This window comes from Sander lucioperca, chromosome 2 (assembly GCF_008315115.2).
Source record: "Sander lucioperca isolate FBNREF2018 chromosome 2, SLUC_FBN_1.2, whole genome shotgun sequence".
Lineage (NCBI taxonomy): Eukaryota > Metazoa > Chordata > Actinopteri > Perciformes > Percidae > Sander > Sander lucioperca.
Window position 1 is genome coordinate 11,255,570 of NC_050174.1, and position 13,865 is coordinate 11,269,434.

At 39.2% G+C, this 13,865-nt stretch overlaps 1 protein-coding gene across 4 annotated transcripts in view; it reads right to left on the reverse strand.

The window, feature by feature from the left end:
* Window positions 1-13,865, reverse strand: part of frmd3 (FERM domain containing 3) — a 59,157-nt gene that overhangs the window by 25,639 nt on the left and 19,653 nt on the right. For 2 of the 4 annotated variants that reach the window (XM_031309005.2, XM_031309003.2), the window contains exons 4-9: window positions 13,218-13,296; window positions 9,053-9,150; window positions 6,490-6,613; window positions 5,009-5,096; window positions 2,903-2,991; window positions 547-610 (exon numbers count right to left, since the gene is read on the reverse strand). In XM_031309005.2, the coding sequence (XP_031164865.1) occupies window positions 547-610; window positions 2,903-2,991; window positions 5,009-5,096; window positions 6,490-6,613; window positions 9,053-9,150; window positions 13,218-13,296 (542 nt within the window). Of the gene's footprint in view, window positions 1-546; window positions 611-2,902; window positions 2,992-5,008; window positions 5,097-6,489; window positions 6,614-9,052; window positions 9,151-13,217; window positions 13,300-13,865 lie in introns of all 4 variants that reach the window. The other 2 variants (XM_031309004.2, XM_031309002.2) reach the window with 1 other exon arrangement.

Sequence of the window (13,865 nt, forward strand, 5' to 3'; positions counted from 1 at the left end):
CATGGATGTAATGAAGGAGTCTCATATTTGGGCCACAGTTTACACATGGTGCGAGTGAGAAGGTTAGTCGTAACACACCCACCATCCTGTTACAGTGAATCCTGCCTGTTAAGGAGATCTGAAACAGTGACACACACATATGCAGTGTGTGTGATGGTGGCCAGGATTACATAGACAAACAATACAGTTTTATAGCACATTTATCTGATGTAACCATTACACAGATGAGGAAAGGGCAAAAGGAAAGATATAGTAGAAGAAAAAAAAAAGGATGCACAGTACAATTGGGGGTCAACTAACACAAAACTGAATCTAAATGAACACAGAATGTGCATCTAAATCAAAGTCATGGTCTTTTTTTTTTTCTTCCAGAAGTACTGAACTCCACGTATGTTAAAGGTTGGGCTCTAACAGAGCAGCATTATGATGATTATAAGACTGCACAATTCATCATCATGATGGTGGGAACTACACAGCATATTTTATTCTTCATGTTTAGTCTTTAGAGGAGAAAGAACATGCAGGAGCAACCCACACTGTACTCACCTCTTTCTGAATCCCGATGACGTAAAATGTTTTCCCTTCGAACTTCAGCTTGCTAACATCAGCCCTGCAAAGAACCATGATATTATGACTTAAAAATATCTACCTGATCAGATTTAGAAGATAGGGTTAATGATAAAAATAGATCCAACTTTTACACTGAGAAAAATAACTCTTCATGAGTATGATAAAAGGTGGTGTAGTAGGATTATTTTTTGATTTGTCAAAGCTGTGTTAAAGTCCTTTAAGTCACGACACACAGGATGTGAAATGTTGTGTTTTGTAAAATGTTGTTGTGTTTAGTCCACCGTAAGTAAAGGATCTAAATACTTTTCCCACTCCTGCCTATAAACAATAGATACTAAAATGTTTAGATAGATAGATAGATAGATAGATAGATAGATATATAGATAGATAGACGGACTTTATTAATTCATTAAGTTTAACGTCTAATGTATGTTAAAACGCTAAATATTTCAAGTTATCATCTTATGAATCACAAGGGATCGTTCGGTATTTATGGAATGGACCACTGGAGGAAAATAGAGGAGGGTCATGTCTTTTTATTCTTTGTTCAGGGGAGGGTCACCCAACGTTTTTTAGTCTTGGGGGGGGGGGGGGGGGGGGGGTTGAAAGAAAGCCTACTTTACGTCTTTATTATCGAGTTAATAGGTGTGTGTGTTTGTGTCGGCCGCTGTCCATTTCCTAAGGTCTGAAATGCAAAAAAAAAAATTTTTAAAGGGCATGCGCCCGTGAGCACCCACGGAGGAAAACATAAATTGGCACCTATGATAGAGGAAGACAGATCTAATATACATGTTATAATTTATTTACAAGACTGTCAAAGGGAGACGGGTATCTTTCTGCCCTGTCAGATGCTCTCCCTCTCCTCTGCCTGCTCTGTGGCCGGTCAGCGAGCTTGTTACGTTACGCCCGCAATTTCTTGTGGAGCATTATAACTTCGAAAAACCACAGGTTCTAGTTAACCTTATAATTGATATGTGTGTTGAGTTATTTAAACAAACGATCGGGGAAATAAACGCCTGTTGTCCGCAAGTTTCCTGAGAGAGCTCCAGCCAGCTCAAAGTGGGTCTGTGAAGGTGGACAGGCCAGGCGGCAAGCCAGCGACCCCGGCAGGCACCCGCTGGCTGTCACGTTAGACTATGGAGCTTCTGAACTCCGACACAGTCGGACCAAATTTGCAATTAGCCATCAATTTTTGCAAATAGCCCATATTTGAGCTCTACAAAGTTGATTTCTCGCATAAAAAAATCTCAGAAGTGAATTTAGTGATGAAATAGCAGACAAACAATGTATAAAGTTTCCAGTTGTTGGCCACAACAGCAATTCATGGTTGTTGTGATTGTTGCAGCGCTTTGCACACCAACACACTTTGAATTTCTGATTGGGCGGGCCAGCTCTGTCAATGCCTGGACGGGCCAGGCCCGCCCACAGCTCCGCACCTGAGTCCCGATGATTTGAAATTGTGCAAACGACAGCTTTTTCAAGGCATTTGAGAAGGAAGGAGTGGTAGCATGCAAGCTCCCAAATTGACGCTCGTCTGAGAAATGGCGTTTTGGATAATGTTCAGCTTCAGCAGCTTTACCCATGCTAAAATAGACAATGACTGAGGAAGCCTAGTGACGAGTCCATAGCAACCAGTGTTGAATTTGTTATTACCCAGTGTGTTTTGCTGAATGGTCTCAATGTTTTATTGTTTTATTTCATGTGAATACTAGTTTACTAGATGAGTAACTTAGTATTTGAAGTAATGCAGTAATGCAGGAAGTGTGCATTTAGTTTCCATGCTTATTGTGTTTCCACAACTATGTTAGTGAGTAAATCTACTGAAATGGCCACCATAATAGTGAAGTGTGATGTGTAAGATGAGAAAGCAGAGGTTAAGTCGTGTATGCCATGGTTGTAAAAAAAACAGTGGCTATCTCTACATCTTTGCCAAGTGCAAACCAGTACAAAAGGCATCAATAAATTGTTGGGGAGGGTCATGCCTTTTTCCCAATCATTTTGGAGGGTCATAGAAAAAATTATGCTGGCAAAGGGAGGGTCAAGTCCATTTTGACTAAAGATCCCAAAACTCCTCTGATGGCCCCTTTAATAAAAAACCTTAATAATCATAATCGCACAGTAACTGATTTGTTTAGCGTGCAAGGAAACAAAGCTCTGCCATGTCAACTCAAGTCAAATATAAATGTACTATCATTTTAAACTGGTCCTATTAAATATTTTATTCAGCTCCATTTGAGATGAAACAAAGAGTGACTGTGTTGTTCGACAGAGGCTATACATTTAATTTCAATGGTTACAGATTTATTATCAAGAATTATGAACAAATGTGTACCATTTTAGGAGGTGGATTCTCTTGTTTCCCTGGAAGACCACAAACCCTGTGGCTGTGAACCCGAGAAAGGCTGTGGAGCCTGTGAAATCCTGCAAACACACACACACACATACAGGTGGATTAACAGCGGGGAGGCAAGTGGGCCATCAATGATCTCAATAGTAGTGGCACCTACACAAAATCCAACTAGTCCTCCAAACAATACAACCATATAGGTTGTTTATTCCTACCCTCTAATACGACCCATAGGCACCTTTTAATAAAGTAGCCTCTCTAGCGGTGGCAGGAGATATGTCACTCAGGAGAGTTTTCCATCCTCATACATAAACATAACGGTCGCCATTTTAAACACGTCGTTAACACTGTGTTAACGGTTGCAGTTTGGTTACGTTCAGGCATAAAGCCTACTTGGTTAGGTTAAGGCAACAAAATTACTAATTTGTTAAGCTTAGAAAAAGATCTTGGTTTAAAATTAGTACATTTGTCATGTTACTTCACTTCAGGTTACACATGTAACGCAGAATGTGACGTAGTTCCTTAGAATAAAAAAAAGTCACTGTTTACTCTTAATTTTAAACAGGACACAAACCCCGGTGTCCTGGGTGAAAGTTTTGTGTTTGTTTGTACTTGTCTGTTGTTACCTTACTTCCTGTTGTGCTCCCATCATACGGACACTGGGCTACCGCCCAACAATAAAACCTAAATATGGGTTGCAATTACTGCTTGAACAAAGACATTATAAGGTCTCACGAAAACACTTGGTTGTGTCCAACTTCAACACCCTAATTTGCAGTAACTAGCATCAAGAACAAGGCACAGAAATACAGGTTTAATATAGTGAGGCAAAATGAAACCAATAACAACCCCAGAGTAAGAGCAGAACACAATATGTTCCTGTCACTCTCTCCCATCGTTGTTTATCATCTGTAGACCTTTCCTCTGCTGGTGTGCCTCTCTGTATCGCTCTGTAAATCACTCCCTGTCCTTCTGTGCTCCCAACAGTTTCTCTGATTCGTGATCTTCACAGATCTGCATGTGCGTAATGCTACAGTCCCAGCAATAACCGCCATTTCCATGCAAACTTAAATTAAAAACCGCCCCTCTGACAAGAGCAGAGCAGATAAAGGGGATCCTCTCCAAGAGACAGAATTTTAACATCTCGTTAATCTGCTTAACATGCTTTGATACGCCATTGGAGGGTGTCTCTATTTCACACTGACTGGACGGAGGATGAACGGAGATGAACAGAGAGGTCGAGACTGAGCAGATAGCAAGATATAAAATATTACTTTTCTTTATAAGATTTAGTCTGTTCCATCTTCTATTATTGTACAATAGAAACACGAAGAGAAGAGTACAAGCAGTCACACTATAACACTAGCAAGCAAGGTGCACAATTAAGTGTCAAATGAACCACAGTATGTGGCCGGGTTGGCTCAGTGGTTAGAGCAGGCGCACATATACTGAGAGGTTAATGCCTCGACGCAGAGGTCCAGGGTTTGAATCCGACCTGTGACGATTTCCTGCATGTTTTCCCCTTCTCTCTCCCCTTTCTCATCTAGCTGTCCTGTCAAAATTAAAGGTGGAAAAGCCCAAAAATCTTAAAACAAAATGAACCACAGTATTAATAGTATGACAGAGTCAATGATATGTACTTGCTGAAGCGATGATGTTCTCTGAGCAATCAATAAGAATATTAATTTCGGAAAGTGATGATTTCCGTGCAGACCTGATTTCATTTGTTTTCCAAGATAATTTTGACAGGTGCAAATGTAAACTAGCAGCTGACGTGGACCTCACTTGCTGAAAAGCTGCTGCTGTCCATTTAATATGCAAATTAAGGGCAAACAAGCAAAGGGCAAAGAGGACAGGTGAGTATGTGTATGAGTATGTGTGTGTAACTGGCACAGTCACTCTCTCTACTATAAAAGCCACTGTTTAAAGACTATGTATTTCTATGTCATACATACATACATACATACATACCCTATATATATATATATATATATATATATATATATATATATAAGAGATTTGCAGGAGTCTTTTCATAACAACAGCACCAAGCATCACAGCTAAACTAGATTGACTCTCCACTAATGTTACCTTGCATGGGTGGGGGTCAACTCCATACGTCTCAAGGCTGTGAGCCTTTTGGAGCATGTTCAACTCTGCAAATGCAGCACACTGGCCCCTAAAAGAGAGGAGAGGAGAGGAGAGAAGAGGAGAGGACACATTGAAGACACATTTTGCATTGTTCCTCCATGTGTCAAAAATGGTTTCTCAGCGTCCATCCTTTAGAGAAAGTGAGGGGAGATGCCAATGTGCCTGAAATGGATATTGTTGTGATATTCTGTTTCATCATTAATATTTTGCAGAAACAGTCATTTTAACAGAGCCAGAGTGTTCAGTGGGAAGCTTTATTTGCTCATTTGTGCTGCAAAGTCAAGAAAGTGAGTGATGTATGCTGATACTCATCCTGACACCAGACAAATAAATCAACAATATAATTGTACACAAATACTGTACATCTGTCTGTATGCACACAGAGTAAAATGTTAAACCGATTAAAGAACTGCTTGAAAATACAACTCACAGACACACAGTGCACCCCACCCCATTTGTAAATCACCTGAAGTGTCTTTTTACGGCTCAGTAGTAATCTATATGCTGTTAATCCTGTCCGTCAGACCCATCGGGGCAGGCCGAGGGCATTTGGCATCATCTGCCTCTGTGCTGTGGGAAATGAAGGATTTGTCTTTGATGTTTCTATAATCGCTGTAAGCGTGACGGTCACAAACCCAACAACATCAATCAGGAGCTGCAGCGATGATACAAATAAACCCAAGCGAGGGGTATTATGTATAGATTATACTGTCTTTATGTGATCTTATGATTCAGGAATGTGTTATGTCCGTGCAGAGAAGACTAAGACTAAGAATGTGGCGGTGTATCGATTTCAACATAATTAATTTAAACGTATTCACCTTCACAATTATATTTATGCAGCAATCTCTGCATGCATTAATCTCCTCTTCTTTTAATTCAGCTATTTCCTCGTATTGTATTTTATTCAACATCCAACTTCTCTCCTCAAACAAGAGAACATGCCAGGGTTTATAGATATTTATTGTGTCTTCAGTTTTCAGGGGACCCAAAAGCAGGGCCTCTGATCACGTAAGTTCCGCTCATTTTAGTCCATTCATCCTGTAAGGTTGATTTTCATCAAAATGTAAATTCTGAAAAAAGTAGTAGCAAGGTGTCCAAACTAAGATTGAAATAAATAATTCATGCTTATTCCTCTGCAAATTAATTTCAGTTTCTATTTACTTTCAACTGAAATATCATCTGCAATGCTACCGGCACAAATCTCTAGGTATCATCAAATTTTGCCTCAAGCCCGAACAACAGAAAGTGCTTTATTGTCTGCACTAGAAAATTGTCTCAGCAGCCTGTTTTAAAAAGACAGATCACAGGAGTGAGCATCCATGCCTGTCATCGAAATCAAACAGTAAACTGATGTTTGCTCCAGACAACAAACAACCCCACCAAGCACACACAAACCCATGCACACACATCTGTTTTACCTGAGCTCGTTCTTGTGTATTTCCATAATCTTCCTCTCCAGTTTGAGGGACTGTTTAGGGAACAGCTTGAAGTCTCTGATGTAGTCTGACGGGTGCTCCTCTGGGTCGTAGTCCCCGAGCTCAGCTGAAGACAGAGGGTGATATCAGTGTGACAACGGTCTAAAAAAACAGGTCCAACTGTTTAGAACATGTGTATGCAATATCTGTTTTAACGATTCAACTTTTTTAACCAATAGCAATTCAACATGCTCCTATAACATTGCAAGCTATACCATACCATTTTCGGAAATAATTTACTTTAAGGTGGAGAGTTAAAAAGATTGATACCACTCTGCTGTCTGTACGGTAAATATGAAGCTGGAGCAAGCAGTCAGTTATCTTAGCTTAGCCTAAAGACTTGAAACTGGAAAACAGCTAGCCTGGCTCTGTCTGAAGGTAACCAAATCTGCTTACAAACACCTCTAAAGCTCAATAATTAACACATTGTTTCTCGTTTGTTTAATGCGTACAAAAACTGAAATGTAAAAACATTTTACGTTAAATGCCAGACTAATTTTTGTTTGGGAGCAGTACCTTCCTGGAGTCTCCATTGGTTGCCTGGTGACAGCTTAGAGACAGAAAATAGCCTGGCACATAAAATAATCTTTGTTTTTTGTACGGATTACACAAAAGAAATATAGCATGTTATTAGTAAGCTTTTGGTGGATTTTTTTTAACCTTTGGTCAGAGCCAAAGGTCAGCTGTTTCCCCCTGCTTCCAGTCTTAATGCTATGCTAACTAGCTGTTTGGAGTAGCCTTGTATTTACGAACAGATGTGAGTGAATCTCCACCAGAGAGAAGAAGCATATTTCCCAAAGTGTCAAACTATTCCTTTAAAATCATACAATGTGTGTCATCAGCAAAATAGCTGGTTGCTAAAACCCAGACGAAAGCTGCATAATATTAGCATACATTTTTTTTATTTCCACAGGAGAATATACTCATAAGCACCTGATGACCCTTTTAGATAAACATTCCCCTTATTGAATCCAGTAAAACACCCTAACAGACAACTTTCTCCTTTAAAAACATTCTTAATCAGGAGTCATAATAAAGGTTAAGTCAGAAATTAAACTCCATGCCTGGAGTTTAATTAAACAGTAATCCTCAACCTATTCTCCAGCTCTGTAATCAACACCCTGACAAAGTGGGACAGGGACCTGCCCGCGTTAATCAGAGCAGCCAATGATACGCTGCAGACACACTGCAGAGATAACTCAGCCAGTCACACTCTGCTCTCTGGGGATATGAGCCAATCACAGAGTGTTTGCACAGTTCAAGATTTGTGTATCAGCCAGAAGGGTTCATTTATATGACACAGCTCAGCTACTTCCACTCTCAATCCATATTAAAGCAAGTGGCTTCACACTGTGATTCAACATTAAACTGTTACTGCTAAGTAATATTTCTTATAACTTAGTCCATATAGCCTACATCTTGCTGTGTTTTAAAATGTAGGATAAGAACACCAGTCTGATGACTAAATGTAGCCAAGTAATGAGGTAGAGACCAGACAAATGCAAATCTTCCTTTAGACAAAGCATTGTTATGATGTACAGTAAGTCTTAACTAAGTAGAGATATAGCATTAAACATCACTAAATCAAAACATGTTGCACCACACAAACTAGTCCTTACTTAGAAATGAGTTGCTACTAAATAATTACACACAGTAACTGGCAGATGTAACTGTGTAACTGTGAAATTAACTGAACCAACCAACAATGCTAACGTTAGCCTGCTAATATTCTCCTAATAACATTTCCCAAAAATTAACACAACATAGCCTACCTCAAATTACAAAAAATAATACTCTAAAATTGTCAGAGTAAATAACTAAATAGTGTTGCTTGGATTAGCATAGGCTAATCAGATATTTACCAATCATTCTATAGTGCATACTACCAGCTAACTCTGAAACACATAGCTATCCATGTATGCATACAGTATATAAAGAAAACAAAATAATACATTTACGAGGGATAAGCAGGTTAGTTTAATATGATGGGCCCATAAAACCTACAGTAACATCCTGTTTATATACTGAACTCACTATTTTGAAACTAAAATAACAGTATTTAAAACTGTGATGGAAGCAGGATGAATCTGCCATGGGCCATCACTCGTCATGTATACACGATTATACCTGTCTTATTGTATTTTAGCTTTTTTTTTATTTTCCATTCTCTTTAACAAATGTTTTTAATTGTTTTTAGTCGTTCTTTAATGTTTTATGTAAAGCCCTTTGAATTGCCTTGCTGCTGAAATGTACTATATAAATAAACTTGCCCTGCCTTACATCAACCACTGTAAACTACACAATTTCATGTTTGTACTTTGTTCAAAGTAGTGAAAAAAAGGCACCAATGCTAGGGGAAAAACAGGAAAACCCTGCTCAAATCCATGTGTACATCTTAAAAATAAAATATAATAATTGTCAGTAGGAATTCAACTGTAACATGCTGAATCCCCCAGTAGGCTGTCATTAAATTTAAATTAATCCACTGGTTGTCACTAGGCCTCACCCTGTATGACGCAGGCTCCCAGATATGCAGCTTCAGCAAATGGACAGAGGAGACGACCATGGTAGATATCTCTCTTCAACTGGAGGTACAGGAGATACCTGAACACACAGACACAACACAAACCCAGTTAAAAAAGAAAGAAAAACTGACAATGCTACTTAACCTAAATGTGCTTTATATTTCTTACTTAAATTGAAAGTTTATTTCGTCTACAGTAAGGCAATGCATGGCTGCAAAATGTCCGCACTACTGAGGAAATATGTAGAAGATCTCATGTGGATGTGTGACATTGGTTATCCTGACTGCATCAAAGCGTTTAGTGTTGATATTGTTAAATTGTTAAATTAGCCTTAATGGAAACACGCCGACTTATTGGGACTTTAGCTTATTCACCATATCCCCCAGAGTTAGATAAGTCCATACATACCTTCTTATCTCCGTTCATGTCATAACTCTGTCTGACGTCCCCGCTAGCCTCGCTTAGCACAGATCCTGGAGGTAACCAGGATAAGTGACAAAATAACGCCAACATTTTCCTATTTACATGTTGTGATTTGTATAGTCACAGCGTATACAAATAACAAGGTCACATGAGACACAGCCGTCTTCTAACCGTATACATACTGGGAACTATATTCTCAGAAGGCGAAGCACTGCAACTTCTGCTACTTGGGCGGAGTGATTTGCTCGCAGCACCAGAGAAGCCCTGTGGTGAGGAGCAGAGAGTTCGCCTGGAGTTCACTCAGAGTTGGAGTAATATCACTCCGCCCAAGTAGCAGAGGTAGCAGTGCTTCGCCTTCTGAGAATTAGTTCCCAGTATGTATAAGCTAAAGTCTCAATAAGTCGGCGTGTTCCTTTAATGATGCGATGTTGGACACAGTAATTGATACTGTTGTCTCATCACCATAACTTCATGTTATCTTGCCAAATATTATATTTCCAGATGGTTAATGGTAAAAATCATAAAACCAAAACAGTCTCAGTCCTTGATTCCATAATGTCTAGCTGTGTTACTATGGCAATTAGAGAGAGCATTGCTATGGTAACAGCTATCATACTGCAGCGACTGTAGTTACTATGGAAACGCCTACAATAGAGGCAAGTTTAGGCATGCTGCTGACATGCTGATTTGTCTCATGGTACCAAGGAGACAAAACTGACAGTGGTGCTGAAACTATGAGGACATCTGTACCAGAGGAGACTCACACAACAGTCAACTGACTCATTAAACTTGTTTTCAGACTCAAGCAACAGAAGGAAACCATGAAAGATTGAATGGAGTGAAAAGCCTGCTGCTGTAGCTTAATAGTTTTATTTATAGAGTATGTCTGCAGCCTCATGGAGGTTCTTTAAACTGGCCTAAAAAACACAGCTATTTTTATTTACATTACCTTCTCAGAGGTGTTTAATTTAATCCTCTTTTTTTTCTTCTTTGTTGCATGCAGAGTTCCTCATCTCTCTGTCTTCTCATCTTCTATTTCCTTCCCTGAACTCTTATTTCGATCTTACAGTCACAGTATATTTTACACTCTTCTTGTTTTATGTAACAGGAAGTCTTTCATCTCTAACTCCTCTGTGTTTCTGCTTTAATTGCCTTTATTGTCATAAGCACAGTTAGAAATTCTTACTTTGCCTTCCACTCTGAATGCCGTTTACAAGGAAACAAAATAAAATTAAAGCTGCAAGCAGCAATGACGGGCCCTCGCTCCTTGCCCAAGGTGTACTGGCAGATGCAACATCACATGTAGACCACACATTCTAAGTTCATGTAAATCGGAATAACTTTTGCCAAGATACAACCGTTCATGTTTTAACAGCCACCTACAGGAAGTTGTTCCTCTATAACATGCGCATTGTTTTAGCTTTCAAAATTCTTTTGATAACTTTTAGTCACGAGTGTCCACCGAGTCTATATCCAAGTTTTCATGCAGATTGGACTCACAGCCCAGGAGGAGTTAGACAAAGTAGGTTTCCCATATATCGCGATGTGAATAATTAATAACCAAAATTCTAACAGCGTCACCTAATGGCCGATTCACTCTAAATTTGGCATGGATGCTCAAGCCCCTATGCGGAACAACTGTGTCATGTTTGGTGTCAATTGGAATAAATCTTGGTAAGATACGCAACTTCCTGTTTCGACAGCCCCCTACAGGAAGTTGGTCCTCTGTAACTTGCGCATTGTGTTAGCTATCAAAATTCTTTTGATAACTTTTTGTCATGAGGGTCCACTGAGTCTATATGTACATTGTGTACATGTACATTTTTGTGCAGATGGGACTCACGCTCCAGGAGGAGTTTTCACCAATTTTCACCAGTTGTGACATGTGTGCAAATTTTTGTGAGTTTTCTGCATGCTAACCCCCTAAAAAATGCGACGAGGAATTGGGAATAATAATAATCTGACCAAAAACAATAGGTTCCTTTGCACTTTCGTGCTCGGGCCCTAATAAAGAATACTATTTCCAAGTACACTATATATAATATACAGAGTAATAGAGAAGTAGTTGTTGTATGTTAGGAGTCCTTTCACTTTCTGCCACAATACATAAAAAGTACACTACTCTCTATGTTGGCATTGATATAGAATAACGTGATATGGATGTGATTACTGTTATAAGACTGGGGGGGAAAGTTGAGGAGGAAAATGGCAGTCTTCAAATAACATCCTGCAAACTGGAGCACACAACATTAGCATACTAGTTTTTTTGGATTTTGACAATGAAAAAAAATCCATCCCAAAAAAGCTTGATATTGAGCACTTCATTGGATTTCATCACTGACTGCAGTTCCTTCTGAACTTTCCAAACTCAGCTCAACTCAGCAGAAATGCATTGTAATGGTTGAGGAGAGAGTTAAGGACTCTGAGATTAGGTTGATTTTCTTTAAGACAAGCTAATGAAAATAAATGGACGCATACAAATGGAGTCCTTTCAAATTGTTTAAATGCAAAGAGAGTGGGGTCAACAAGGATGATAAATGAAAAATCTAGAGACAGAAGCTGAAGGACAACTCAAGGAAGGAGGAAGCTAAGAAACAGAGAGGAAAGAAGATGGAAGTTTAATGACATTGATGATGTACAAAAACACCTTAAGGTAATAAAAGTTGAGCCAATATGAGTTGAGAGATGTGGAGATACACCTGAGGGAGCACAGTGGGCTATGATAACATGAGGAGGAAGGCGGACAGAGAGATGCCAACTGAGGGGAGGGAGGAGACACCTTAGGGATGAAATTCCTTCAAAAAGTTCTTCAAAACAGGTTTTTATGTTTTCAAGATTATTTTTTTAGGCCTTTATTAGACAGGACAGCTGCAGACAAGAAATGAGGGCAAGAGGGGGAATGACATGCAGCAAAGGGCCGCAGATTGGAAACGAACCCGCTACCACTGCGGCAAGGACTGAGCCCTTGTACATGGGGCGCACGCTCAACCAGGTGAGCTACCCAGGCGCTCCGTGGTTGTTTTAATAAAGTGCATAAATGCATCCGCAGTGCAATGTATCACAAAGAGGCTGTTCCTGAAAGAAGGTGTAAGGTGATAGCCAGCAGCCATGTTAAGCTGGAACACTCATCACACACTGGAAAATACATTGTTGGATGAATGAAAAAGTAAGACAACTTTTCTATAGCATATTCACATTAAATCACTGTAAGCACACATTGCCAGCGTTATAACCACCTAAGTAAACTGCTGTAAATCCTGAATCTATTTAGGAAGAATCTATTTTCTAAAGGCTAAAGAAAGAGAAGCAAATAGATCCCTGCAATTTGGTGAAAATTAAACAATCATACAATAGGAATTGTGGTGGCAAAAGTTGGATTTTTTTTTTTAATGACAACATAACATGACTGTTTCAAAAGATGAGTCTCTGCTGTGGCTCTCATCTACATACGTGTTAGTTTTGTTCTTTCAACAGGTCTTGGATAGTGTTAGCAAACCAACCAAAGGTCCGAGTGCTGCGATTCTGTTTGAACCATTCCTTAATGAGCTTTTTTAAACTACCATCAAACTATTACATTTTTGCTAAGATGGTAGTTGTCATAAAGCTGCTCTCGAACAAGGAAAAGAGAGAGATGCACGTCTTGTTCTTTTTTACACTTTCTCCATTCCTTCCTTCTTACTCCATCATAAACATAAACCATCCATTGTGTGTGTTAGTTTTTACCTGGTGAGCTCCTCTTTGATTTTCATAGGCTCGTGGGGATAAAACTTGACCCGGAAACACATTGTGTATGGCTGCTGAGCTGCTGGAGACAAGAAAAGAAAGTTAAGATGAGAGAATAAATTAGAGAAGAAGAAAGTGAGTTAAATGATAGAGTAAAGACAGAAGTTTGAGAAAGCAGAAGAGAAAGATGAGAGAAGAAAAGTAAATGGTTTTAATTAGGAGAGGAGATGAAAGAGGAGAAGAGAGAGTTAAATGAATGAGTGCAAGACAGAAGGGGAGCAGAGCAATGAGGATTAAAACTGAGGAGAAAAAAAAGTTGGAGACGAAAAATACTGATTAGTCATTTGATAATTACAGTAATTACTCATCACACACAGACACACACACACACACACACACACATGTATAAAGTGCTTTACTTGAACTGGGGTCTGTTTCTTTTTCTTTGATCTGGTCTTAAAGCATTTAATTTTTGACTCTGTGTGTGCAGACACAAATATCGATACATCATTCACCATTTACAGTGTAGTTTTGTTGTATGAATCATGTACCGATAAAACGCTTACTAAGTCTTACAAATTCTTATATGTCGGTACAGTGGAAGAAAAAAACACCATAGGGAACAAGGGAGTAACAACTGGACAGTTT